Below are 22473 nucleotides of genomic sequence, written 5' to 3'. Positions count from 1 at the left end.
TGTTCTAATTTCAAGCCAAGTTTATCTCATATGCACTCTGTTCGTTAGATGTGAGAACAGAATTCGTTAGTCATAGTTTTAAAGTTAGAATTTAATCTTTATGGTTTGATAAAATTTTATAAATAGTTTAGGGACTAATTCAAGCATTTTAAAATTATAAGGGTTAAATTCAAAAAAAAAAATCATGTAGATGAAATTTCCATTCAACTTTTTTTACGAACGTCGCTGCTACACCGTAATTCTCGAGCAGGCATTGATTACATCGGCATTTTGAAATTTGAAGCCACGGACAGCGGGCAGTGGCAACCCGTTGTTCAAGTATGCGTTTGCATATGGCAACAAAGTAGCTTCGACCACAGTATGAGCAACTGGCTGCAAATTTGCAACGTCGATGGATGATAAGTTGGCTTGAAACAGAACAACTTGTAGAATGTTCTGAATTAGGTGCATATGCAGATTCCCAATATTGCTTCATTTCCATGGCATCTCAAAATCATCCGAACCCTGCTGCCCATGAGGTTGTTCCCTGAGATTTCGGACCGGAGACTGTTGAGAATTGTTGAAAGAGGAGTCACACATTGGTTAATTAAAGAGTTAATCATAGATTTATAAATAAGGAATATATTTTGAGTCCCATGTTGGTTTGAGAACTTTTGGAGAAACTAAAAGCAAAATCACAAGAGATTATGTCCAAACAGAAATCTTGAGCTTAGATGTTTGGCTACCATTTAAAAGGTTTATGCATGAATGCAAGTACCTTACCATTGTGATGCACGCAACTGGGATCCATTATTCACCTTCTTCTACTACGTTGATTATCAAAAATCTGGTGCTCTGAAATTCTTATGACTGGAGGAGAAGAAAAAGAGATATTCAAGCTCATGTCAAACACAATTTAGTGCAGAAAAGCTACAAAACTCATTGGTAACAAAACCGGATAACTTGCACAAACTTAAGACTGAATTCTGAGATGATGTAGAACTCTGTGATAATCCTCAACCAACAAAGCATACACCTGAACAGAAGCACGTCGTTTATCAGAAATCTCCGCTGGAACAAGCCAAGTACTATAGGAATTGAAACACCCGAATCACGCGGTTTGACATCCGAGGAAGGAATATCAACGTTTCCAACAATTGGGATTTTGACAGTTTTTCAGATTCAGCCAAATTGATCGGAATCACACAAGAAATTGCCTTGCCAATCAGCAACCCTTTTGGGATATGACCGCAGATGTGAAGCATTGGGTCGATGAGCAAGGCCCGCGATGAACGAGGAAACAAAAATCAGAGGAAAAGCTACATAAGGCAGCTTGGAAACTTGTTACGGTGAAATGAAAGTCAGAATGTAAGTCACTTTTTCCGTGGGGTTTGTACAATTACTGCCCATAGCGTATTATTGCTCCTACTTCCTCCCTTTGTGGTCAAAGTTTCACCTTGGCTATTCGTCTCCGCCTGCGCCTACAAATAAAGAAGAAAAAAAAGATTGCCCCTCTTTCCCAGCGCGCGACATAGAAAGGGGTTGTGAAGATGGCATTACAAACTGGGGTTTCAACGTCCAAGGTTCTCATCCTCGTTGGAGCAGGTTTTTCCCGTTTCCCATCTCAGATTTTACCTTTTACGATCTCATTTATGCTACCATCGATGTTCTTCTCTGACTGTTGGGTTTCTGAATCATTGATTAGGGTTAACTGGTTCTGTTGTTTTAAGAAGTGGGCGATTGTCTGATTTGATATCACAACTTCAGGAATTACTGAAGGGTGTGACGGAGGAGGACCTCTCTCCTACTCCTTACAAGTATGATACTGCTGTTCTCGCCGCCCAGGTTTGTACTTTTTAGAACTCTCTCTGTTAATTGGATTCGTTGTTCTAAAACTCATACTTGTTATTGCTTTGTGTACTCATTCAGATTCGGCAACTGGCTCAAGAGATCAGGGAGCTGACAGTATCTGGTCCTGTGACTGTCTTTAATGGCAACTCTTCTTCTAGCGGTATGGACTCTTTGTTTAAAAATTATGGTTTTTAGTCTTCTTTTTCTGTATGCTCTTATTCAAAAATATTATGATCATCCATTGTTAGTGAAAAGAAAGAAGTGCAAGTTTCAGAAGAACTGAAACACTTCAAACTTTCTGAATTTAGCATCTCTGGTTTTGCCTGGGCTTAGTCACCATTTTTGAAATTCCTGAAGCTTGGCTCTTTTGAGTTTTCAACAAAGAAAAGTATCTTTAGGTGATCAAATTCCATGAAATTTGACTGTCAGTGTATGATTGTGAGATCCCATGTTGGTTGGAGAGGGGAACGAAACATTTCTTATAAGGGTGTGAAAACCTCTCCCCACCCGACACATTTTAAAACCTTGAGAAGAAGCCCGAAAGAGAAAACTCAAAAAAGACATATTTACTGCGGATGGGCTTGGGCTGTTACAAATGTGATCAGAGCCAGACATTGGGCGATGTACCAGCGAGGAGGTTGAGCCCCGAAGGGGGTGGACACCAGGCGGTGTGCCAGCAAGGATGATGGGCCCCAAAGGGGGGTGGATTATGCAATCTCACATCGGTTAGAGAGGGGAACGAAACATTCTTTGTAAGGGTGTGGAAACCTCTCCGTAACAAACGCGTTTCAGAACCTTGAGGGGAACTTTGGAAGGGAAACCCAAAGAGGACAATATCTGCTAGTAGTGGGCTTGAGCTGTTACAAATGGTATCAGAGCCAAGCGATGTACCAGCGAGGAGTTTGAGCCCTAAAAGGGTTGGACACCAAGCGGTGTGCTAATGAGGACCCTGGGCCCAAAAGAGGGAGGTTGTAAGATCGCACATTGGTTAGAGTGGGGAACGAAGCATTTTTTACAAGGGTGTCGAAACCTTTCCCTAGCAGACATGTTTTAAAACCTTGTGGGGAAGCTTAGAAGGGAAAAACCCAAAGAGGATAATATCTGCTGGAGGTGGACTTGAGCTGTTACTACTGTTTGTTTGATAATGGAAAGAGAACTGTTGGTTTCATAGTCTCCTGCACAATCACATCATGTTTTCTGAATCCGAAGTTTTAGGCCATTCAAGCTTAAGCTGGAAAAGTTCTATGGGTTATGTCTGGAACCCATAGAAAAGCTCGTGATGCCCAGATATGTTAGCATAATGATCTTTTCTTCTTTCAGGGAATTATGCTTCTTACTTGGTGCCAGCAGCTGCTGTTGGAGCAATGGGGTATTGTTACATGTGGTGGAAGGTAAAACTATTTCATTTTGGTTCACCAAAAAATGAAACATATTAATCGACAAGGCGTACCGTTAAGTACTATGTAGAAATACATTTTTATTTCCTTTCTACTATCTGACAGGGATGGTCATTTTCTGACATAATGTTTGTGACAAAGCAAAACATGGCAAATGCTGTGTCGACTGTCTCGAAACAACTGGATCATGTGCACGAAGCACTGGCTGTAAGTGGCTGGTTAGATATTATGTAATGACCTTGAAATGGAAAGCTAGTTCATGTTTAATGCAATACTTCAATTTTAAACCATTTTTGTGTTTAGTCAACAAGGAGTCATCTGACAAAGAGGTTGGAGAAATTGGATTGGAGGCTGGATGAGGAGATCGAAACAACAAATCTCATAGCAAATAATGTAAGACCTTACCTTCTTCCTATTTTCGAGTCTTGTTGTATATAATATTCTTAGGTAAACACACAAAGATGTTGTTAAACCTCGAACCACACTTTTTGTTGTCTGAACTATCTAATTAGATTCAGTATAGATTTTGTAACGGAGCCTAAGAAGAGGTTTTCACACCCTTATAAGGACAAAATATGCTGAAAGGATCTCTATTGGTTGTGGGATAGCATTTGCTTTTAGAAGTGAGGAGTAAGTAACGTGACCATGTCACGGGGGATGTAGAGGAATGTCGGGGCCATCAGATACCAAATCGAGATTCCAATCATGACCCAAATCATGGGCATGGATCGTTACAAATGGTATCAGACTGATACCTCTCCCAATAAGATGTGGTTTAGGGACGAACCAAGACAAAAGCTGGTGGGCATGTGACACTTGAATAAAGGAGGGGTACATAAATGAACCGGGACCATATCTGAATGAGAGTGATCCTGAGGATAGGATGGCTAAGAAAGGCTTAAAAGAATCGAAAGTTACTACCTATTCTAACAAGATGCACCTTCTTTTTCGGTGGTTCAATCATAGGAACTCTAAAACTAAACATGTTTTACTTAGAGCAATTCTATATCAGGGGAGCTCCTAGGAATTTTCCTAAAAAATATATGGGTGAGAACAAAGTATGTTGAAATGACCTATGTTGGTCTTGTAGGGATAGTCTTCACTCTTAGAAACGAGGAGTAAGTAACGTGACCATATTGCCAGAGATGTAGGGATATCAATTTCAGTTTACAACTTTGATATTTCTCCCATGGTTCTTGTGAAATAAGTCATATTTGTGGAGCATACTCCGGTGAGCCACTCATTTGAAGCTTTATCTGCATGCAGGTGGAGGAGGTTAAGTCCAACCTTTCTCAAATTGGTTTTGATGTTGAAACAATCCATCAAATGGTCTCACAATTGGTGAGTCACTCGCTACCTTAAAACTCTTTCCTAGGGTGCAAACCACAGACCGAGCTGTTCTTGAACGTCCACTGACCCGAACAACTAACAGGAAGGAAAACTCGAGGTTCTCGAAAAGAAACAGGACATCACAAATTCTGGACTCTGGTATCTATGTCAAGCTGCTGGAGACGCCAAAGACCGCATAACCGACAAGCTCTTCCCCGTGAGTAATTCTTTGCAGGCAAAGAAGAATGCAACGATCAAGTATGAGGAGAACTCCCTCAAGGTATGAGAATAGTGCAAGAAAAAGTTGCATCTTTTTCCGGACAGCATTTTGAAGAGCCCAATATTTGTTTCAGGGGCTGCAGTTCATCGCTGAAACTAAAGAGACCAGCATCACGGCAGTGCCAAATGGAGTGAAGGGAAACAGCCTTGACAACGGCAACAGTGACAAGCTTCCTGTAAGAAGAACAAGATTGCTTAGATCATATCCTGTTGGGATGTCTTTGGCACGAGACATTATGGGCTGTGATGCATAGTTCTTTGTTTTGCTACCATTTTCTGTCTGCTATGCTACCATTTTTTTTGTTGAGAAGCATTTGTGCTATGCTTATAAAATAAGGCGTACAGGTTTTACAAACACTTCCATTTGTTGTATAAATTGTTTGAAGAAACTGTGTCTCTTATCAAATCACATAAAGTTCGCATTTTTTTCTTCCTTCTCACTGACAGTGTTCTATCTCTTCTGTTCTATCTGACAAGGTTTGTTAATCAAATCTAAATCTCTTCCAAATCTTGCTTGCATTGGAAAGTTATTCGAAATTTGTTAAACCCAACTATTCAATTGATTGGATTAGTGAATAAACGTAAATCAAATTAAAAGTTTGTTGTTACAGCTAAGTGCTCGATTGGATTGGCTAAGTCAGCATCATTGACGTATTCTTAATCTTATCTCTGCTATTGAATAGGAAAGAAAAAGTCCATCGCTAACAGATATTGTCCACTTTAGCCTGTTACGTATCGTCATCAGTCTCATAGTTTTCTAATGAATGGTGTTAGGAATGTTTTATTCTCATCTCCAACCAATGTGAGACCTTACAATCCACTCTTGTTGGGGTCCAGTGTTCTCACTAGCACACGCTCTGATGCCATTTGTAATACCTCAAGCCCATCGCTAATATATATTATCTGCTTTGACCCGTTACATATCACTATTAACATCGTTATTTTAAGATAGTATGGTAGGGAAATGTTTTCCCCTTTATAAAAAAAAATGTTTCCTTTTCTTCTACCAGTGATGGAGGACTCACAAAAAAAACAAGTCTTCAACAACAACCACATGTGTTTAGTTTTTTTTTTCTTTTTAAAGAAAATAATAATATCGTTATTATGAATATTTAATTAATTTATTGTTTTTTCTTTTATTCCTGAACCGGGCCTGTGTTGACAACAATAGCAAGTTGGTTCAATGGCCCAAGATCTTTCGGGTTAGATTCGGGACCCGACTTTACCTTCTCCGTATACAAATGGAAAACGCAACCTAGGGATTCCATTCGTGCGTTCTTGCCTCCACTTCCACCGGCTTCTTCTTTGCCTTCTCTTCTTTGGTAAGGGTAAGCTAATTTCGTTTCTGAAGGTTAATATTATGTTTCTTTGTCATGTATTTATTCCGATTTTCCGACTTCTGTGTGCGGTTGATCCTTTTATGTTCGTTTATTCTCTTCCTCGGATTTGCTTGAAATATTGCGTTTTTCCGATAATTGTTTCTTGGTCGAGTGTTATATGGTATGTTGATGCGTTAGGTGAGATTTCAATGTTTTCAATTAAGATGGAGATCGTTGATTTTAGATCCTAGTTCTTTTTTTTTTTCCCTCTCTCGTTATCGAAGAATTCTCTTGTTCGTTCTTTTTAAATTAGTGATCGAACAGAAATTCAATGTTTTGAGGCTAAGTTATATAATTATGTATGCTGTAAGTTTATGAACAAATCATGTTACTAACGTGTGCAATACTTTATGGCATCTATAAATAGTAGCTGGTCGCTGCGATCCCTCTTTGTGCTCTTCCAACCGGGCCAAACCCCTGCGCTATCTCAGCCATGTCGTCCAAGCAAGGTATGATCTGTTTCCTCAAGGTTATGGAAAATTTGAGCTTTCTATTTCAATTTGATAGGCAGTATCATCGATCGGATTAGAAGACAATTGAGAAACGATTGGCTATATTGTGATATATAATCCCCTTTTTTTTCGATTTAAATTGTTATATAGAGAATCGATTTTGTTGTTTTTCTTTACAGGAGGGAAAGCAAAGCCTCTGAAGCAACCCAAGGCTGATAAGAAAGAATACGACGAGGTATGCTTTGAATTCATTATCTTTAGGTCCTATGTCGTATGTTTATTTTCTTCCTTGTTCGGATTTGGACGCAACTTTTGGTATCGATGTAATTTATTTTCTCTTTTAGAATTTAGATTGTTTGTTGTCAGTAGAATGACTCTCCACCCTGTATCGTGCCCGTGGCCATGTAATTTTTCGTAACTACTGTTTGAATTTTACTGGGTTTTGTCAACAGGTTGATATGGCCAATTTGCAAAAGAAGAAGGATGAGGAAAAGGTGAGATCTTGAACTTCAACGTTTCCTCTGATCGATTGATCGGTTGTGTCGAAGATTAGTACGAACTATAATTTTGAGTTGCTTGATGATGTTATGCAGGCGCTGAGGGAGCTTAGAGCAAAGGCCCAACAGAAGGGGACATTTGGAGGTGCTGGACTCAAGAAGAGTGGGAAGAAATGAGTCCTCCTACGCAACATATGTTAGATTACTTGATCTTAAATTGCAGATATCTGATGTCTTTCTAAGCAATTGATTGTGTGACATGTTATCCTCTGCATGAAACCGAATAACATGAAGTTTTCAAACGCTTTACTATTTTCTTGTTGTGTGTAAAACCTGGAAGAAGATAATATTGCTATGGTCCTTGTTTCTGGAGTGGAATGATTAATAGAAGTCGAACCCTTTGCAATATTCTAAACTATCTTTAGACCCAAAGCTAAATGAAATGAATCGTCGTAGGCTCTGCTTGGCTTTGGTATCGTGATTGCATTGTTTTGGATTTTTTGAACTCTGCAGCTTTATTGATTTCTTACTCCTTTTTACTCGGGAATCACTATATTTGAACTCTATTTTGCTTCGGAACTATGATGAATGTTTTGCTCCATGCTGCCTGCTGTATCTCAGAATTTATAGCAAAATGTGGGAAATTATCCTGGAGCCACTCAAATTAGCCCCATGTACCTTTAGGATTTGGGATGGTGTATTTGAAAAATGGCATTCAATGCTTTAAAAACACAGTAAATTTCAATAATATTTAGGAGAAGAACTAAAATATAAAGGAATAAAATAATTCTCTCCCTGCAAGGAGTGAGGATCCTGATTGAAGATCACTCTTGTCCATCAGCCTACTATGCCAAGAGGTGCTCGAGCAGGTCGAGCTTACTTTGCCAAGAGGTGCTCGACTTAGATGAAGTTGCAATGCATATGAAGGGATCATCAGCCTACTTTGCCAAGAGGTGCTCGACTTAGATGAAGTTGCAATGCATATGAAGGGATCATCAGCCTACTTTGCCAAGAGGTGCTCGAGCAAGAGCACAACAACCTATCCCAAACCCACTTAGATAAAGTTAACCCACTTAGATGAATCATTCCAACCAAAAGAAAGGAAGGAAAGTTCTTTTGAGCCGAATGATACATACCCACACATCAGAATTAATTATGATGACCTTCTCGAATAATCTCACGGACCAAAACGTGCTTGTGTTTATTTTTTCCTTACCACCACGAGGGCTCGATCAATGCACAAACTAGAGGGTTTTAACAAAAATTTAGCTTTAATATGGTGTATAAATTACAAAATTTATCAAAATTTGTGGGTATTCTCCGGAATTGAATAATTTAATGTCTACCCAACCACCTACGTTGTTGAGATTTGGGAAGAACACATAATACACAATGTTTCCACATTGTAGTACTTGGCAAAAGAAGATGAAGTTTCAGAGACAATTTGCCACAACATGAACGCTTGGACCCCTCTAACCACACACACGTCTCTTCTCAAGGTAAACGGCTCTGCCTCAAAAGAAAACAAGAAGAAAGATATTGATCCAGGCAAAGGCTTATCTACACACAGCCACCTCAAATAAACCCCAAATTTAATGTAACATGTTCTGTCACTCTCTTAGCTGGTTGTGTTGTAGTGAAGCTTGGCCTGGGCTGTATAAATAGCAGCCAAGGGGAAGTCATTTACAACATCACTAACCACTTCTTCTCTGTTCTTTCCCGTTAGAAATGAAGTCCAAAGGTTTTCTGCTTGTGTGTCTTCTGCTTGTGTCTGCTTTGGTGGTGTCGTGGGCTATAGAAGCTCACACAAGCGAAGATGAGCAACAAGGTATTTGTTTGTACCATGATTTTAATCCATGTTTGCATCAACAGATGAATATTGAAGTACGTGAATAATCATTAATTTGATGATCCTCTAGTTTCAGAGAATGTAGCCCAGGAGGTTGAAGAGGCTAAACATGGGCATGGTGGCGGCGGTTATGGAGGCGGTGGGTCTGGTGGCGGCGGTCAAGGTGGAAGTGGGTCTGGTGGTGGCAGTCACGGCGGAGGTGGGTCTGGTGGCGGTGGTCAAGGCGGAGGTGGTTATGGTGGAGGTGGGTCTGGTGGTAGTGGATCTGGCGGTGGCGGTAAAGGGGGAGGTGGATATGGCGGTGGAGGGTCTGGCGGAGGAGGGAAAGGGGGAGGTGGATATGGCGGTGGAGGGTCTGGCGGAGGAGGGAAAGGGGGAGGCGGCGGCGGCAGTGGCGGAGGAGGGAAAGGAGGCGGTGGATACGGCGGAGGTGGGAAAGGAGGCGGTGGGAGTGGCAGTGGAGGAGGAGGGAAAGGAGGCGGGGGATACGGCGGAGGAGGAGGAGGAGGCGGTGGAGGGTACGGAGGAGGAGGAGGAAGAGGTTATGAAGAGAGTGAGTATAAAAGAGGAGGAGGTGGAGGAAAAGGCGGCGGCGGCGGCGGCGGCGGCGGCGGCGGCGGCGGCGGCGGCGGAAAGTGAGGGAATAGATAAGAAGTAAAAGGGAGTGTTTAAATAACTTTGAAGGTAAATATATAAATATATAATAATAATAATAATAATAATAATAACGGGTTTAGGGTTTAAGAAGCATACTGAAATTGTATACTTCAGAAGCAGAAGCAAGCAGCGTTATCCCATAAATGTATGCCTCTATGGCTCAGTGGCAGTTCTGTAATTTCAACCTAATAACTATTACTATTACTATATATAAATATTAATACTAATATGGTGTTTCAACTTTTATCTCTCTCTCTTTATTTATTTATTTACTTTTTTATCAGCAACTTTTATAACCTACCAAACTACAATCATATGCATGTATACCACCCCCCAGTCCAATCATGCTCAATAATAGACGCTCGTTGGCATTCAGGTCGTTGGTGTTTCGAACGCCCGATCGGCTAATAAAATGCCTACGATATTCTCTTAATTATTTTTAGACCATATGCTAAATATTTATATATTTTAATTATGTAAATATAAATGTTAGTATGTTCCCTTTTCAACTCGGTCTAAACTATTAGTTTCTCAAAGTCTGAAGCGGCGTGATTTGTCGTCTTTCCAATTTACACCCAAATTTGGAAGGAAAAAAAAAAAAAGACATAAAACAAAGAAGAAAACGACGTGTCGTTTGAATTTTTGTTGGTTTCTTAAAATACTCAAAACGCCGTATGCACATCTCATCTTAATTGCTGGCTGTTGGTTGGGGAAGCCATTTGCAACTCACGTGACCCAATTTTTATTTATATATTATCATTCAAATATTTGTTTTTATATCCCCTAATTATGTTTTCATTTTATAAATTTTATTTGATCCCGAATCAATCGTACTAATTATTTAAATTTTTATTTATATAAAAAATATATATTTTTATTCAGACGTGTTTTTACCCAATAAATATGAATACCCTTATCATGAGTATAAATATAGAACGGATATTTTTTTTTACCATAGATAAAAGGAATCTTTGAAGTTTTCACCCAAGGGTATTAATGAAATTTTAACTATTTTCGAAAGTACATAATTTATAAATATAAAATTAAATTATCCATAACTTAATCCCACCTAATAATGGGAATCTTGGACAAAAACCATGAACCTGAAAATTAGAACATTGCTATCCAAATGTTCCCATTTTTATTTTATTTAAATAATTAATTATAATTTTATTCTATTAACCATATTATAGTGTGATCCATCAGGAGCTTGGTTGTATTATTTAAATCTATATTACAACTAAATGGATTTTTCTTTTTAATTATCATATTTATTGATGGAATCGAATAAAACGATCCAGTTGCCGGGCCTCCACCCATTAATTATTTCTTCTAAATTGGATTTATATACTCCCTTCTAAATCATGATTAGCTGGATTATTTCCCCATTATTGACCAAAAAAATAATGAGAAAATAAAATTATATTTTTTTAGTATGGTAGAAATTAAAAAAAAAAAAATCATGCTACAAGTGATATTAGAGTCAGACACTCAAAGATAGGAATAGAGGTCCCAGTATTCTTAATCCCCTGGTTAAATGAATTAGTTTAGTTATGTCGGAGCTATTTGGTGTCAATTCTTGGAGGGGAGATGAGTTAAGTTATTTATGGGAAAGGAGAAAGACAAAATGAACAACCACAACGTGTGAAACAAAGAGGAACCTCTACGGTCGTGTTTTCCAAAATTAAAAATGAAAACTTTATTATTATTATTATTATTATTATTATTATTATTATTTAACCCTTTGAAAACAGCATCAACGGGAAACCCTCGTTGTTCTTCTTCATCTGGTTCTTCTGGTTCTTCTTCTTCCCAAGAAGCTTCAAACGGCTATGAAGAGAAAGAAAAAGAAAGGGTCCATTTCTGCAGATTCTGAAGCTTTTCTTCTGCCTCCCATTTGAAGACTTCATCGTCAAAAACACACACACCCACTTTGTCACGGCGGCGTACATGGGAAGGCCAGGCATTTTTTCTCTCTCCTTTTCCCCTTTTACCCTTTTACCTCTCATTTTGCTTCGTTTTCCTCGTAATTTCATTTGGGTTTTAATCTAAGACGGTTATGTTATTGTATACATATCATGAACATTGAATGCAAATTACTTCACTTTAATTTTCATAATCTATCAGAACCATGTTTAACGGTATCATAATTTGATTTAGAGCTCATGATTTAAAGCGGTATTATGTGAAAAAATGTGTGCTTTTTTACGTATATTTTATTTTATCTTCCGCACATTGTATTCCTTCTTTCTTTCCATTCAAGATTTAGAGAGCCCGAAGTGTTCGTGTATTGGGTTAGGTTAGTTGTCATCATATTTTCTAGACCCAACCTACTTATTCAAATTATCAATTTTTTAAATCGAACCCAACTCAATTTGTTGAAAATTTTGTTTTTAACTAAAATATTATGATATAAAATATCTATTATTTATTTATTTATTTTGAAACTACCTTAGAGAGAACAAATAATTGAAAAAATAATTACACCAATTAAATAAAAATTAATATATATATATATATATATTATGTATCACAAGTATAAAAAAAAAAAAAAAAAAAAACGAATTAAGAAGCTTAATTTATAAATTTTGATTTATTTAACTTTAATTTAAAGTTAATTGAGTTTTTCAAGTAATAAACTTATTTTAATCTCCCAAAGGAGGGCATGCAAATTCATTATATTGTAATAAACTATAGCCTTGCAGTGCGTGGTCCAAATTTATACGCCATGCGTTGCGCCCGAGGATCTTGTTGACTTTTAAATTTTTATTTTCTCTTATTAAAAAAAAAAAACCTATTTTTTTCCTTATAATTTAAATATTATTATATTTTTAAAATTATTTTCCAATTAAAAAATTAAGAAACAAAACAAAATAATTTAAAACATTTATTAATTGCCGGACGCAACGATATTAATTAGCAATAAAAGTTATGTCGTGTGACTATGAATTATGTTTATTTTTTATATATATAATAAAGTTTATATGGGGAATCGGATTAATCTTTTTTTAATTGATTTATTCATTCTAGGTTTGATGCTAATTACACTAGATAAATAGTAATTTATTTATTAAATGTCTTAATTACAGGAATTAGGAGTAAATAATGATAATAGATTATTGATCTAATAATATGGGCTGTTTTATTTTTTAAATGACTATAAATTAAATGAAAATTAGTTATGAATTTATATAAATTATAAATAATTATTAAATACTTTTGCCTGTGGAGAAATCAGAAAGGTGAAGATTACCAAACCGCCTTTAATTTTTGAGTGAAAATGAAGGGATTTGTCTTAAAGCCAAAACCAGCGATGTCAGTGGGATGTCTTCTGTTGTCGTTGATGCACGTGTATCCTTTGTGTCCGTCGATTTTCGGGAAGTGATTTCAACGGTTCAGATTGAATTGTTGTTTAACTGGGACCCACTAAATTAATCCGGCCCAACAGTTTGTGTTTGTTTTGTTTGAAAGGGCCGGCCCATAATCAGGATCTTTACATCTGTCCAACTACCTTCCGGAATATGTGAAGAGTGGGCCCCCATGGTCGTAGGTCCACCCAAAAAACATGACGATGGCAAGCACACGTGTGAGACATTCCACCCTGGCATGCCCTCTGGGTTTTGGACAAAGATGAGGGAAGTTCGCACGTGACACGGGTTTTTCGGGCCGGGTTAAGACACGGGTGGGGCCCAAAAGTTTAAATCGCTTGTTTTTACTTTCTTTTTTTTTTTTAGTTTAATAATTATAAGGTAAAAATTTAACAACCATCGTAAAAATGGTAAAAATATAAATTAAATTGTGTTTAAATTGGGAAGGTGTATGAATTTGGTACTCGTTTTATTGGCCTCCATGAACATATATTTTAAACAATATTAATTATGCTACTATTTATTATATTTATTGGTTGCACTTCTACGTCACTATGCCAACCAGTTTTACTTAATGGAATTAATAAATAATCAAAAATAAATTATTGAAAAAAGTTGTCGATTTCCTTCCTCCACATTATAAAGTTCTGACATTTACAAAATTTATAAACTTTCTAAAATGTCATTTAAATCTAAAAATAAATATTTTAATTTTATGTTTAACATATATATATATATTTTACTTTAAAAATATTTAATATTTGATTAAAAAATTATTTTCAACCCGATTATTATGGTAAATGTACACTATAATCTTTATTAAAGAGACAACTGTCTATTAACACTTCATAGATTATCTTCAAACTTTTTAATGTTATTTTCGAGAGTTGAAGAGTATTTTTTAAACGTGATACTACTATAAATGTATTTTTTTTTAATTTTAAAAAAAATTTAAAAGTATTAATAAAAAATTTTAAAGTTAAAAAAGTATTTGTTTTTATTTAAGATAAAATCCAAAATTTAACTGTATTTTGATTAATTTGAAAAAAAACCTAATCCCGTCGTGTCTGTCACTATAGCTGTCTCTATTTTTCAAAATAAGCATTAAACTAAAAATCTTATCTTTTTCCATTCAGTTTAGAACGTTACATAAAAAAAAAAAAAAAGAATTTAAAAAAAACCATATTTTTCAATATTCTAAATTAGATTTTTTATTTTTGAAATAATATTATGACCCATTTGAACTTAGCTCGATTTGGACTTTTTCTTCAATTTTCTTGTTATTTTGTTTGATATATATATATAAAAATTATATTTTTCCATTTTTCATCACAGGCTCAGCCCTATCCCGTGGCTTTGCTTCCATTTGTTCTTATTAGCTCTTATTTCCCCTAAAAATCCCGAGTTTTGTGTGCCCAGCAACGGCTCAGCCCTCCATTTTTGTCTAAAATTCCAAAAAAGATATTTATTTTTTTTCACGTTTAATCTCAACCCTTTATCGCCTCTGCTATGATTCACATATAGAATCTCTGGTTTTATCTTCCTGCTTTCGGCTTTTACCTAAACCTTTTCTTCTGGTCGTCTCCGTTTCTAAATTCTTGTGGGAAGAATCAATTTCTTCTCATTTTTTTTCTAAAGAAACAGCCCACTACTTAGGTTGATTGTTGTTTTTAGATTTGTTTATTTACTTTCATGGAGGATTTGATGGTAATGGCGTGGAGGTTTTGGAGAACATTTCTTATTAGATAGCGTTTTTTTCTTCATCCAAGTCTTCGGATGATATCGATTTCTATGAAGATCAGGTGCGCAGCCTATTGAAGCTCCAAAATAGACCAATTCGTGGTTTGAGGGTTTGAGGCAGGTGGGGTTTCTTTATTTGACGAAATCATCTTACCCTCTTTGTATAAAATAACCTAAACCACCAAACCTCGCTCCCCCATTTTCTTGATCTATTGGAATAGCCCCAAGAAATGTTTGGGACTCAAAGCAAAAGAGATATTGCTCTTGAATTGCAAGCTCAGATTCCAGTTCTAAGGCCGAGCATCCATGCGAGGAGGGCGAATATCACAGTTAAGTTTCAAGATCTATATGGGTTCACAGTGGAAGGCAATGTGGATGATGTTAATGTGTTGAATGAAGTGAGGGAAAAGGTTAGGCAACAGGGTCGTGTCTGGTGGGCATTGGAGGCCAACAAAGGCGCTAATTGGTACTTGGAACCCTCTGTTTCTGAAGGGATTGCTCTCAAATCTTCTCTCAAATTGTCCACTCTTGCTAATGCCATCACTTTGAAGAAGTTGATTAGGAAGGGGATTCCTCCTGTTCTTCGCCCTAAGGTTTGGTTCTCCTTATCCGGAGCTGCGAAGAAGAAATCCACTGTTCCTGAGAGCTATTACAATGATTTAACCAAGGCTGTTGAAGGGAAAGTCACGCCTGCAACTAGGCAGATTGATCATGTAAGTTCTTTGCTTGATTTCCCTTTAAAAGGTATTTTTGTTGGTATGATCTCTTCACGATCCTTGATTTTGGATGACTGTACACTTTTCACCTACAATAGTTTCATAATCCTATTGATGGGTTCCCGCTAGGATTTTGTACACTTTGATATCATTGATTTTCAGATCACATTGTTTTAGCTTTATATATCAGAATCATTCTCAACGAGTCCATACAAAGTGATCCCAATGGATAAACACCAAAGATCTTGAACGACCGATCCAATAGAACAACTCAAAAGATAAAGAAGTATTGTTAAATTTGTTCATGCTGTTCTTTTGAGTAGCAGTGTATGTCAGGAAATGTTGTGAAGCTATTAATTCTTTAAGTGGTCAAGAGACCTCAATTATCATTATCTACTTATCAGGGATGAACTTTATGGTTCAGTAAATGATGCAGATGGGATCTGGTACTGATAATAAGTTCGAGTATCATAATATATAGATGATTCTAAATCGAATGTTAGTTCTTGTTGTTGTTTGCTATTTTTATAACTCGGAGTTTCTAGTTTTATAAATTTTCTTTTCAGTTTTTAATTTGTTCTTGTAACCATAAGATGAATGCCCTCATTGTGATTTATCCATCCATTCATTCATCAATTATTGGAATACCTCAGGTGCAGATGGGACCTGGAATTTTCTCTCTTAATCTGGAGATTGATTCGATGTTCATTCTATTTTTTTGACTTGTTCTATTGTTTTTTTTGATCGATATGTGTAGGACTTGCCGCGTACTTTTCCTGGTCATGCTTGGTTAGACACTCCAGAAGGTCATGCTGCTCTTCGACGTGTTCTTGTTGGGTATTCCTTCCGGGATTCGGATGTTGGATACTGTCAGGTGGGTTTGTTTTTTCGTTCACTCTAACATAGCCATCTGCTCTGTAAGTTTACAGAAGTTTTGGATCGGTTTACTATATCCCTGACATGTTTCAGTATTCGACATCCTTTCTTCTTGGTCTGATTTTTCTCTACTCCTGCATATTTGCATCGGCGATCATTTGAATCCTATCCTTAATTCATCTCTCTCTCTCTCTCTCGCTCTCTTCTTCTATCCTCTTCTTCTATCCTCTTCTTCCTCCCTTATGTTTCTCTAAGAATATTGATTTAGAATACAAAAATGATTTACTAGTTATTACATAGTTTTGGTATTAATCTTGACCTGTAATTTAGAACACATGGAATTAATACAGTTTCGGTGCAGGGCTTAAACTATGTTGCTGCATTGTTATTGCTTGTGATGAAAACAGAAGAAGATGCTTTTTGGATGCTAGCTGTTCTCTTAGAAAATGTTTTAGTTAGTGACTGTTACACGACCAACTTGTCAGGATGTCATGTCGAGCAAAGGGTGTTCAAAGATTTACTTACCAAGAAGTGTCCCAGGTGCCTAGATTTGTTTTGAAGTTCATATATTGTCTAATTAGTACAAGCTATTTCTAAACTGGCATGTAAATGCAGGATAGCTACCCATTTGGAAGCTTTGGATTTTGATGTCTCCCTTGTCGCTACGGAGTGGTTCCTCTGTCTTTTCTCGAAAAGCCTACCTTCTGAGGTAAGAACGATATCCGGGTGCCTGCATTTGAGCAAATGGAAGCTCTTCCTTAAATATTGTTCATCTTTTTGTGCAATAGTTCTAGAACAGTTATACATCTGACTGTTAACTCTCTAAACCATGTTACCATGTTTTGTTTCGGTCCCTTTCTCAGACGACTCTACGTGTTTGGGACGTCCTTTTCTACGAGGGGGCAAAAGTATTGTTTCATGTGGCTTTGGCTATCTTTAAGGTAATTGCTTTGGCTATGGCTATCAATGACTATATATCGTCCCGAGCACTTTGTAATGACGTCTTGATCTGTGCTTTCAGATGAAGGAAGACGAGTTACTCGTAACCCATCATGTGGGAGATGTGATTAATATTCTACAAAAAACTACACATTACCTATTTGATCCCGACGATCTACTGACGGTATGCATCCAAATATTCCATCATTGACATTGTTTTACTCTATGCCTTCCCCATTGTAATCTAAGGCGATTTGAAGCTTCGACTGGCTGCATTTTAGCTCTTGTTTCTTACTGAATCAAAGATCTCCGAATCATTTCACTCGACGGTTTAAACAAAGCGTTTGGATTGTGAACTTGCAGGTAGCATATGACAAGATCGGATCGATGACTACGAACACCATATCAAAGCATAGGAAAAAGCAAGAACCAGCAGTTATGGCCGAGCTGGATCAGAGATTGAGGCGACTAAATTCCCAAGTGAACGACAAAGAACATCATCCATTCCCTCCCGTCAAATCGAGCTGATCAAACTATAAAATTATAGCTATATTTAATGGGAGAATACAAGACTCCCCTGCCTGAGAGAGAGAGAGAGGAAGTAAAAAAAACAACAACAGAGCATCTGTTTTTTCTATGGTGTTTGTTTGTAGCTTTATAAATGTAAATTACAAAGAATCAATACTTTCTATATACTGTTAATTACACTGAAACAGAGCATTGTGGGTTCCCCATGCTCTGTAATTTCTGGTCTGATGTAATGAGTTATCTGTGAATGGAATCAGATTTGTTTCACGCCTCTGTTTTTTCTATTAGGGGATAACTTTTAGTGCAAGGGACGAATCATAGGCTTCCTCATTCAACATGATCATCATAATAACTTAAACTGAGTGCAATTTCTGTCAAACAATCTGATGAAACTCAAGAAAAGATTACAAGGGTACTCAAATATTAAGTAGAATATGCTAAAGAAAGTCCACACCAAGCCGTGTGATTTTAGTTATCCGTTCGAAAATCATGTCCACTTCCTTATTAAACTGCTACCCTGTGAAGAAGAATCGAGTACTCTCTCTGTAATGGTTAAGTCTTGCGAATTGCGTTAAACCCCACAAACCCATAAAAACGATTTGAAGTTCTTCGAATCTGAGCGCCGTTATCTCGAGTACTCTCTGTGTAATGGGCAAGTCTTGCGAATTGCCTTAAACCCCAGAAACCCATAAGAACGATTTGGAGTTCTTCGAATCTGAGCGCTTGATTTAAGAGTTTCGGCCCATCCGATGCCTCCAAGGCGCAGCAATCCTTGGACTCTGGACCTCGACCCCGACCTTTACGGAATCGATCTCGACCCATCTGATTTTGGGTCATCTCTTCCCCTAAAGAAGGTCCCAAACGGTGATATCTTCTCTGCATCTCGAGCCGGAGATATCGACCGTCTTCGCTACCTTCTCGAGTCCGGCGTCAATGTCAATGCGCGCGACCAGTGGGACTCTGTGGCGCTTTACTATGCGTGCTTGGCAGGGCACCTTGACGCTGCCAGAATGTTGCTCGAGAACGGCGCTATATGTTCGGAGCACACTTTTGATGGCGATAGGTGTCATTATGCTGCGCTTAATTTGAAGGTGCGGAAGCTTCTCAAGGCATTTGAAGCACGACCGCCGCCGCTTGGGCCATTGCAGGCTGCTTTGCGTGAAACTTTCTTGGGGTGTGGAGCTAATAGGGCGTATTTGAAGCAGGCCGAAAGCCTTCATCATCTTTCAGGTAAAGTTTTGGGTTCCAATCTCTTGATATTGTTTACTGCTATGATGTGTTTGGATTGTTTCCATTTCTTAATTGGCTATGATAGTTTATAGAATTGTATAAAAGATGAACAAGTTCTAGTTATCAGTGATGAATATCATATATTAGGCCACTGCAGAAGTTGTTCTTGACAATGCTCATATAACAGGCCTTCCATTCAACTCCGAATCGAATTACGAGTTCTTCCCGCCCGATGTTTCGTTTGTCGTTCAAGGTAGGCCGATCGAAGCTCACCGAGTTATCCTAAGCGCTCGATCTGCTTTCTTTAAGAGGAAGTTCGAAGCAGGTTGGAAAGATCGAAAGGAAGTTAGATTGTCAAAGGAAAGGCTGTCATATCCAGCTTTACATAGTCTCATTCACTTCTTTTACTCTGATAGACTCGAGATTGCGGTCGATGACATGGAAGACCTTATCAGAATTTGCAAAGTCTGCAAATGTGAATCCTTACTCACAATTCTTGAGAAAGAACTGGTTCATCAAAAGTATGCTCAGTACAAAGCTTTGGGCGACGTTGATAACTCGATGAAAAGGTTCATCTTACAGGGCGTTTCCCTTCCTGAAGACGATCGCCTTCCAGCAGCTTTACGTCGGATGCTTCAGATCGCTTTAGCTAACTCTACTACGGATCATGGCCAAGACAATGATGCTAATGATTTAAGTTTACTTGCTAGTAAAATGCTGATCAATGATAACATGGATGATCTTGCAGATATTTGTATTCGAGTCGATAAGAAGTTTTTCCGCTGTCACAAAGTTGTTTTAGCATCAAGGTCAGAGTATTTTAAGGCGAGAATATCCCGTATCAAGGATTTCGGTGAAGGAAAAGATGAACTTTCAGTTTATACTCTTCCGTTTATCGAAGAACACGATTTGAGCATGGAAGCATTTGAAAAAATGATCGAGTATATGTAAGTTCCAATTCATCCCACCCTATTTAGATTACTGTGGTTGGAGATTGTCTATGCAGTCTTTGGGAAGAATCCTTTAATAGTTCTTCAAAATTGGTTGCAATTCTCGTCCATCTGTAATGGCCCAAGTCCACCGCTAGCAAATATTATCCTCTTTGGACTTTTACTTCCGGACTTCCTCTCAAGGTTTTTAAAACGCGTCTGCTAGGGAGAAGTTTCCAAACCCTTATCAAGAATGCTTCATTCTCCTCCCTAACCGATTTGGGATCTCACAATTTTAAGATGAAGTTCCAATATTCATTTCCGCATAAAAATGAGTATGTTATGATGACGGTAGCGACTCTAAGTAGGTAGAAATCTAGGATCCTTATAGTTGGATTGTGAGATCCCACGTCGGTTAGGGAGGAGAACGACACATTCTTTATAAAGGTTTGGAAACCTCTCCCGAGCAGGTGCGTTTTAAAAACCTAGAGGGAAAGCTCGGAATAGAAAGCCCAAAGAAGACGACAATATTTGCTAGCGGGGCTTGGACTCGTCAATCAGTGTTAGATTTTTTCTTGCTTGCTGACACTGTTTTGGTTCTTGAATGGTTCAGGTACACAGATTGTTTGAAGGATATAGATCCTGATCAGGTAATTGATATGCTAATTAGAACTGCTTGCAAATTCTTGATGGTTCTACTTCTAAATTTTCGTTGTCGATCGAGTAGGCGGAAGAAATGTTCGATGCTGCTTCGAGATATCTTTTATTCCCTCTTAAGCGTGCTGTAGCCGATGCTTTGCTACCACAATTGGAAATGGTTTCCCCAGCAGAACTATGCCAATGGTTAATACTGTCTGACATGTATGTCGAAAATATAGATCCTCTACGAGTATTATGAGTATCTTTTTGATGTTTAAGTGACCCCATGAGGCAAGCTAATCTAAATTATGAAATCATTGCTCTCCTCCTTTCCAGGTATGGTGTTATCAAGATACGTGAGTATTGTTTGGATACAATAGCTTGCAATTTCGAGACATTCGCTGATACTCGAGAGTTCAGAGAGATGCTATTGACCCTTCCTCCACCATCTGGGGATTCCTCGCTCCGTACAACAGCTCCGAGCACTCCAGGAGCTGCTGTTAATATCGATCAAGGCAACGTTCTCGACGATCTACGAGAAAAATGGCTTGAAGCTGAAGCTGCTGAGCTTGATAAGAGAGACGAAAGTGCTCTACTCTTCGATAAGCGTCTTGAGATGCTAATGCTCGTAGCAGAACAAGAAAACGAGACCGGTAACCATCCTACACCCATCTGAATTATACTTTCTAGTTTAGAATTGGAAAATTTTGTTGGGGTTTTTGTAACTTTAATTGCTTGATCATTGAACCATAAGTTTGTTCTTAGGCGTTTCATTTTTTGTAATATATTACAACAGCTTGTGCTATAATAAATTTTTACCTGATCACTGAAGAAAACTTGTCTTAGGAAATGAAAATGCTCTTGAGAACTGTAGTAAAACTACATCCTCTTTATCCTTCCTCACTAAAACAGGAGCTGCTAAAGCCAACTGACTCCAGAGGCCCCCTCGGGCAATCCTAAACGAAAAGGAGGGCGAATCTACCGATGATCGATATTAACAGCAGCTCCTGGAGTGCTCGGGCAAGCCTTCCCGTCCGTAGTATCAGCAGCAGGAGCGATATCAGAAAATTGCCTCTGGAAGTAGTACACGATCGAGTTGGTTAATGGCAACGTGATAGGTTGAAAGCATGCTGCTACTCACTTTTGTGTTGGTCCAGCCAGAGCTAATGTGCACGGTGCCGGATGCATCGGTAAAAATCTAACTGTACTGCTCACCAGCAAATGTAGTAATGGGGCTCTTTTTGGGTAAGGTCGTTGAAATCAGCTATAGTAATGTGGTAAGCCATGAAAGAGTAGCAAGTGCCTTAAAGCTGTTCCTTGGTTAAACGGGATGGAGAAGGTTTTTGAGTGATGAAAATGCACTCTCCTTTGGTACAAATGGTTATTGTAACAACAAGTCAAAAAAAGATAATATCTGCTAGCGGTGGGCTTGGGCCATTATAAATGGTATCAGAACTAGACACCGAGTACCAGTGAGAAGGCCGAGTCCCGAAAGGGGGTGGACACAAGGATGTAGGTCCCAAAGGGGGTGGATTGTGAGATCCCACATCGGATGGGGAGGAGAACGAAACATTCAAGTGTGGAAACATCTCTTTAGTTAATGCATTTTAAAAACTTTGAGGGAAAAGTCTGAAAGTAAAAGCCTAAAATGACAATATCTGCTATGGGTTTGACTGCATATTAGCTTGTCTTTGGAAGGTGTCAATATCAAAGGTAGCTAAGGAACTTATGGAAAGAGGACCCACTACAAGTCAGTGAGATTAACGTGCTAACCAAAAGACCCATGTAATGTTTCATTTTTTGTTCGTATCCCTTAAAATGCACAAAAGCCATCGAATT

At 38.0% G+C, this 22473-nt stretch overlaps 5 protein-coding genes and 1 long non-coding RNA gene across 12 annotated transcripts; 5 read left to right on the top strand and 1 right to left on the bottom strand.

Moving 5' to 3' along the window:
- Positions 1-191: 191 nt before the first annotated feature.
- Positions 192-852, bottom strand: LOC111469917. The gene is made up of 2 exons (XR_002714937.1): positions 763-852; positions 192-526 (listed from the first exon to the last, which is right to left on the bottom strand). It is a non-coding gene; the product is annotated as an uncharacterized LOC111469917 (long non-coding RNA).
- Positions 853-1217: 365 nt separating this feature from the next.
- LOC111469838 lies at positions 1218-5275 on the top strand. Its single transcript, XM_023115284.1, has 9 exons — positions 1218-1584; positions 1685-1824; positions 1909-1990; positions 3151-3221; positions 3333-3434; positions 3531-3620; positions 4494-4568; positions 4660-4836; positions 4910-5275. The coding sequence occupies exons 1-9, from the start codon at positions 1530-1532 to the stop codon at positions 5087-5089; spliced, it is 972 nt and encodes a 323-aa protein (XP_022971052.1). The 5' UTR covers positions 1218-1529; the 3' UTR covers positions 5090-5275.
- A 760-nt stretch (positions 5276-6035) lies between these two features.
- LOC111469908 (translation machinery-associated protein 7-like) lies at positions 6036-7581 on the top strand. Of its 5 annotated transcripts, none has more exons than XM_023115379.1 (5): positions 6036-6163; positions 6582-6663; positions 6846-6901; positions 7119-7160; positions 7260-7581. In XM_023115379.1, the coding sequence occupies exons 2-5, from the start codon at positions 6648-6650 to the stop codon at positions 7338-7340; spliced, it is 195 nt and encodes a 64-aa protein (XP_022971147.1). In that variant the 5' UTR covers positions 6036-6163; positions 6582-6647; the 3' UTR covers positions 7341-7581. The 5 variants fall into 5 exon arrangements, with proteins under 5 accessions (XP_022971147.1, XP_022971149.1, XP_022971150.1 ...); XM_023115381.1 differs by having other exon boundaries at positions 6063-6163; positions 6585-6663; XM_023115382.1 differs by having other exon boundaries at positions 6066-6157.
- A 1036-nt stretch (positions 7582-8617) lies between these two features.
- LOC111469872 (acanthoscurrin-2-like) lies at positions 8618-9919 on the top strand. 3 transcript variants are annotated; one of them, XM_023115334.1, is made up of 3 exons: positions 8618-8991; positions 9089-9424; positions 9455-9919. In XM_023115334.1, the coding sequence occupies exons 1-3, from the start codon at positions 8892-8894 to the stop codon at positions 9649-9651; spliced, it is 633 nt and encodes a 210-aa protein (XP_022971102.1). In that variant the 5' UTR covers positions 8618-8891; the 3' UTR covers positions 9652-9919. The 3 variants fall into 3 exon arrangements, with proteins under 3 accessions (XP_022971102.1, XP_022971101.1, XP_022971103.1); XM_023115333.1 differs by having other exon boundaries at positions 8785-8991; positions 9083-9424; positions 9455-9915; XM_023115335.1 differs by having other exon boundaries at positions 8787-8991; positions 9083-9340; positions 9392-9915.
- Positions 9920-14433: 4514 nt separating this feature from the next.
- On the top strand, positions 14434-18103 carry LOC111469821 (growth hormone-regulated TBC protein 1-like). The gene is made up of 7 exons (XM_023115259.1): positions 14434-15490; positions 16251-16367; positions 16731-16909; positions 16985-17078; positions 17233-17310; positions 17391-17492; positions 17672-18103. Exons 1-7 carry the CDS (start codon positions 15008-15010, stop codon positions 17834-17836), a joined length of 1218 nt encoding a protein of 405 aa, XP_022971027.1. The 5' UTR covers positions 14434-15007; the 3' UTR covers positions 17837-18103.
- Positions 18104-18290: 187 nt separating this feature from the next.
- Positions 18291-21393, top strand: LOC111469779 (BTB/POZ domain-containing protein At2g04740). The gene is made up of 5 exons (XM_023115203.1): positions 18291-19066; positions 19254-20013; positions 20609-20645; positions 20723-20856; positions 20971-21393. Exons 1-5 carry the CDS (start codon positions 18586-18588, stop codon positions 21308-21310), a joined length of 1752 nt encoding a protein of 583 aa, XP_022970971.1. The 5' UTR covers positions 18291-18585; the 3' UTR covers positions 21311-21393.
- Positions 21394-22473: the final 1080 nt, after the last annotated feature.

Source organism: Cucurbita maxima, unplaced genomic scaffold, assembly GCF_002738345.1.
Source record: "Cucurbita maxima cultivar Rimu unplaced genomic scaffold, Cmax_1.0 Cma_Scf00041, whole genome shotgun sequence".
Classification (NCBI taxonomy): Eukaryota; Viridiplantae; Streptophyta; class Magnoliopsida; order Cucurbitales; family Cucurbitaceae; genus Cucurbita; species Cucurbita maxima.
Note: the sequence above shows the minus strand (reverse complement) of the source record. Positions and strands in the feature narration are given on the sequence as shown.

Excerpts from the sequence above, each read along its gene's own strand:
- LOC111469838 (XM_023115284.1), top strand. The coding sequence starts at position 1,530 with ATGGCATTACAAACTGGGGTTTCAACGTCCAAGGTTCTCATCCTCGTT. Across the intron at positions 3,621-4,493 it reads CAAATCTCATAGCAAATAAT|GTGGAGGAGGTTAAGTCCAA; the intron begins GTAAGACCTTAC and ends ATCTGCATGCAG. Across the intron at positions 4,569-4,659 it reads ATCAAATGGTCTCACAATTG|GAAGGAAAACTCGAGGTTCT; the intron begins GTGAGTCACTCG and ends AACAACTAACAG.
- LOC111469908 (XM_023115379.1), top strand. Across the intron at positions 6,902-7,118 it reads ATAAGAAAGAATACGACGAG|GTTGATATGGCCAATTTGCA; the intron begins GTATGCTTTGAA and ends TTTTGTCAACAG. Across the intron at positions 7,161-7,259 it reads AGAAGAAGGATGAGGAAAAG|GCGCTGAGGGAGCTTAGAGC; the intron begins GTGAGATCTTGA and ends GATGTTATGCAG.
- LOC111469872 (XM_023115333.1), top strand. The coding sequence starts at position 8,892 with ATGAAGTCCAAAGGTTTTCTGCTTGTGTGTCTTCTGCTTGTGTCTGCT. Across the intron at positions 8,992-9,082 it reads AAGCGAAGATGAGCAACAAG|TTTCAGAGAATGTAGCCCAG; the intron begins GTATTTGTTTGT and ends ATGATCCTCTAG. Across the intron at positions 9,425-9,454 it reads TGGCGGAGGAGGGAAAGGAG|GCGGTGGGAGTGGCAGTGGA; the intron begins GCGGTGGATACG and ends GTGGGAAAGGAG.
- LOC111469821 (XM_023115259.1), top strand. The coding sequence starts at position 15,008 with ATGTTTGGGACTCAAAGCAAAAGAGATATTGCTCTTGAATTGCAAGCT. Across the intron at positions 15,491-16,250 it reads CAACTAGGCAGATTGATCAT|GACTTGCCGCGTACTTTTCC; the intron begins GTAAGTTCTTTG and ends CGATATGTGTAG. Across the intron at positions 17,311-17,390 it reads TGGCTTTGGCTATCTTTAAG|ATGAAGGAAGACGAGTTACT; the intron begins GTAATTGCTTTG and ends CTGTGCTTTCAG.
- LOC111469779 (XM_023115203.1), top strand. The coding sequence starts at position 18,586 with ATGCCTCCAAGGCGCAGCAATCCTTGGACTCTGGACCTCGACCCCGAC. Across the intron at positions 20,646-20,722 it reads AGGATATAGATCCTGATCAG|GCGGAAGAAATGTTCGATGC; the intron begins GTAATTGATATG and ends TCGATCGAGTAG. Across the intron at positions 20,857-20,970 it reads TGGTTAATACTGTCTGACAT|GTATGGTGTTATCAAGATAC; the intron begins GTATGTCGAAAA and ends CCTCCTTTCCAG.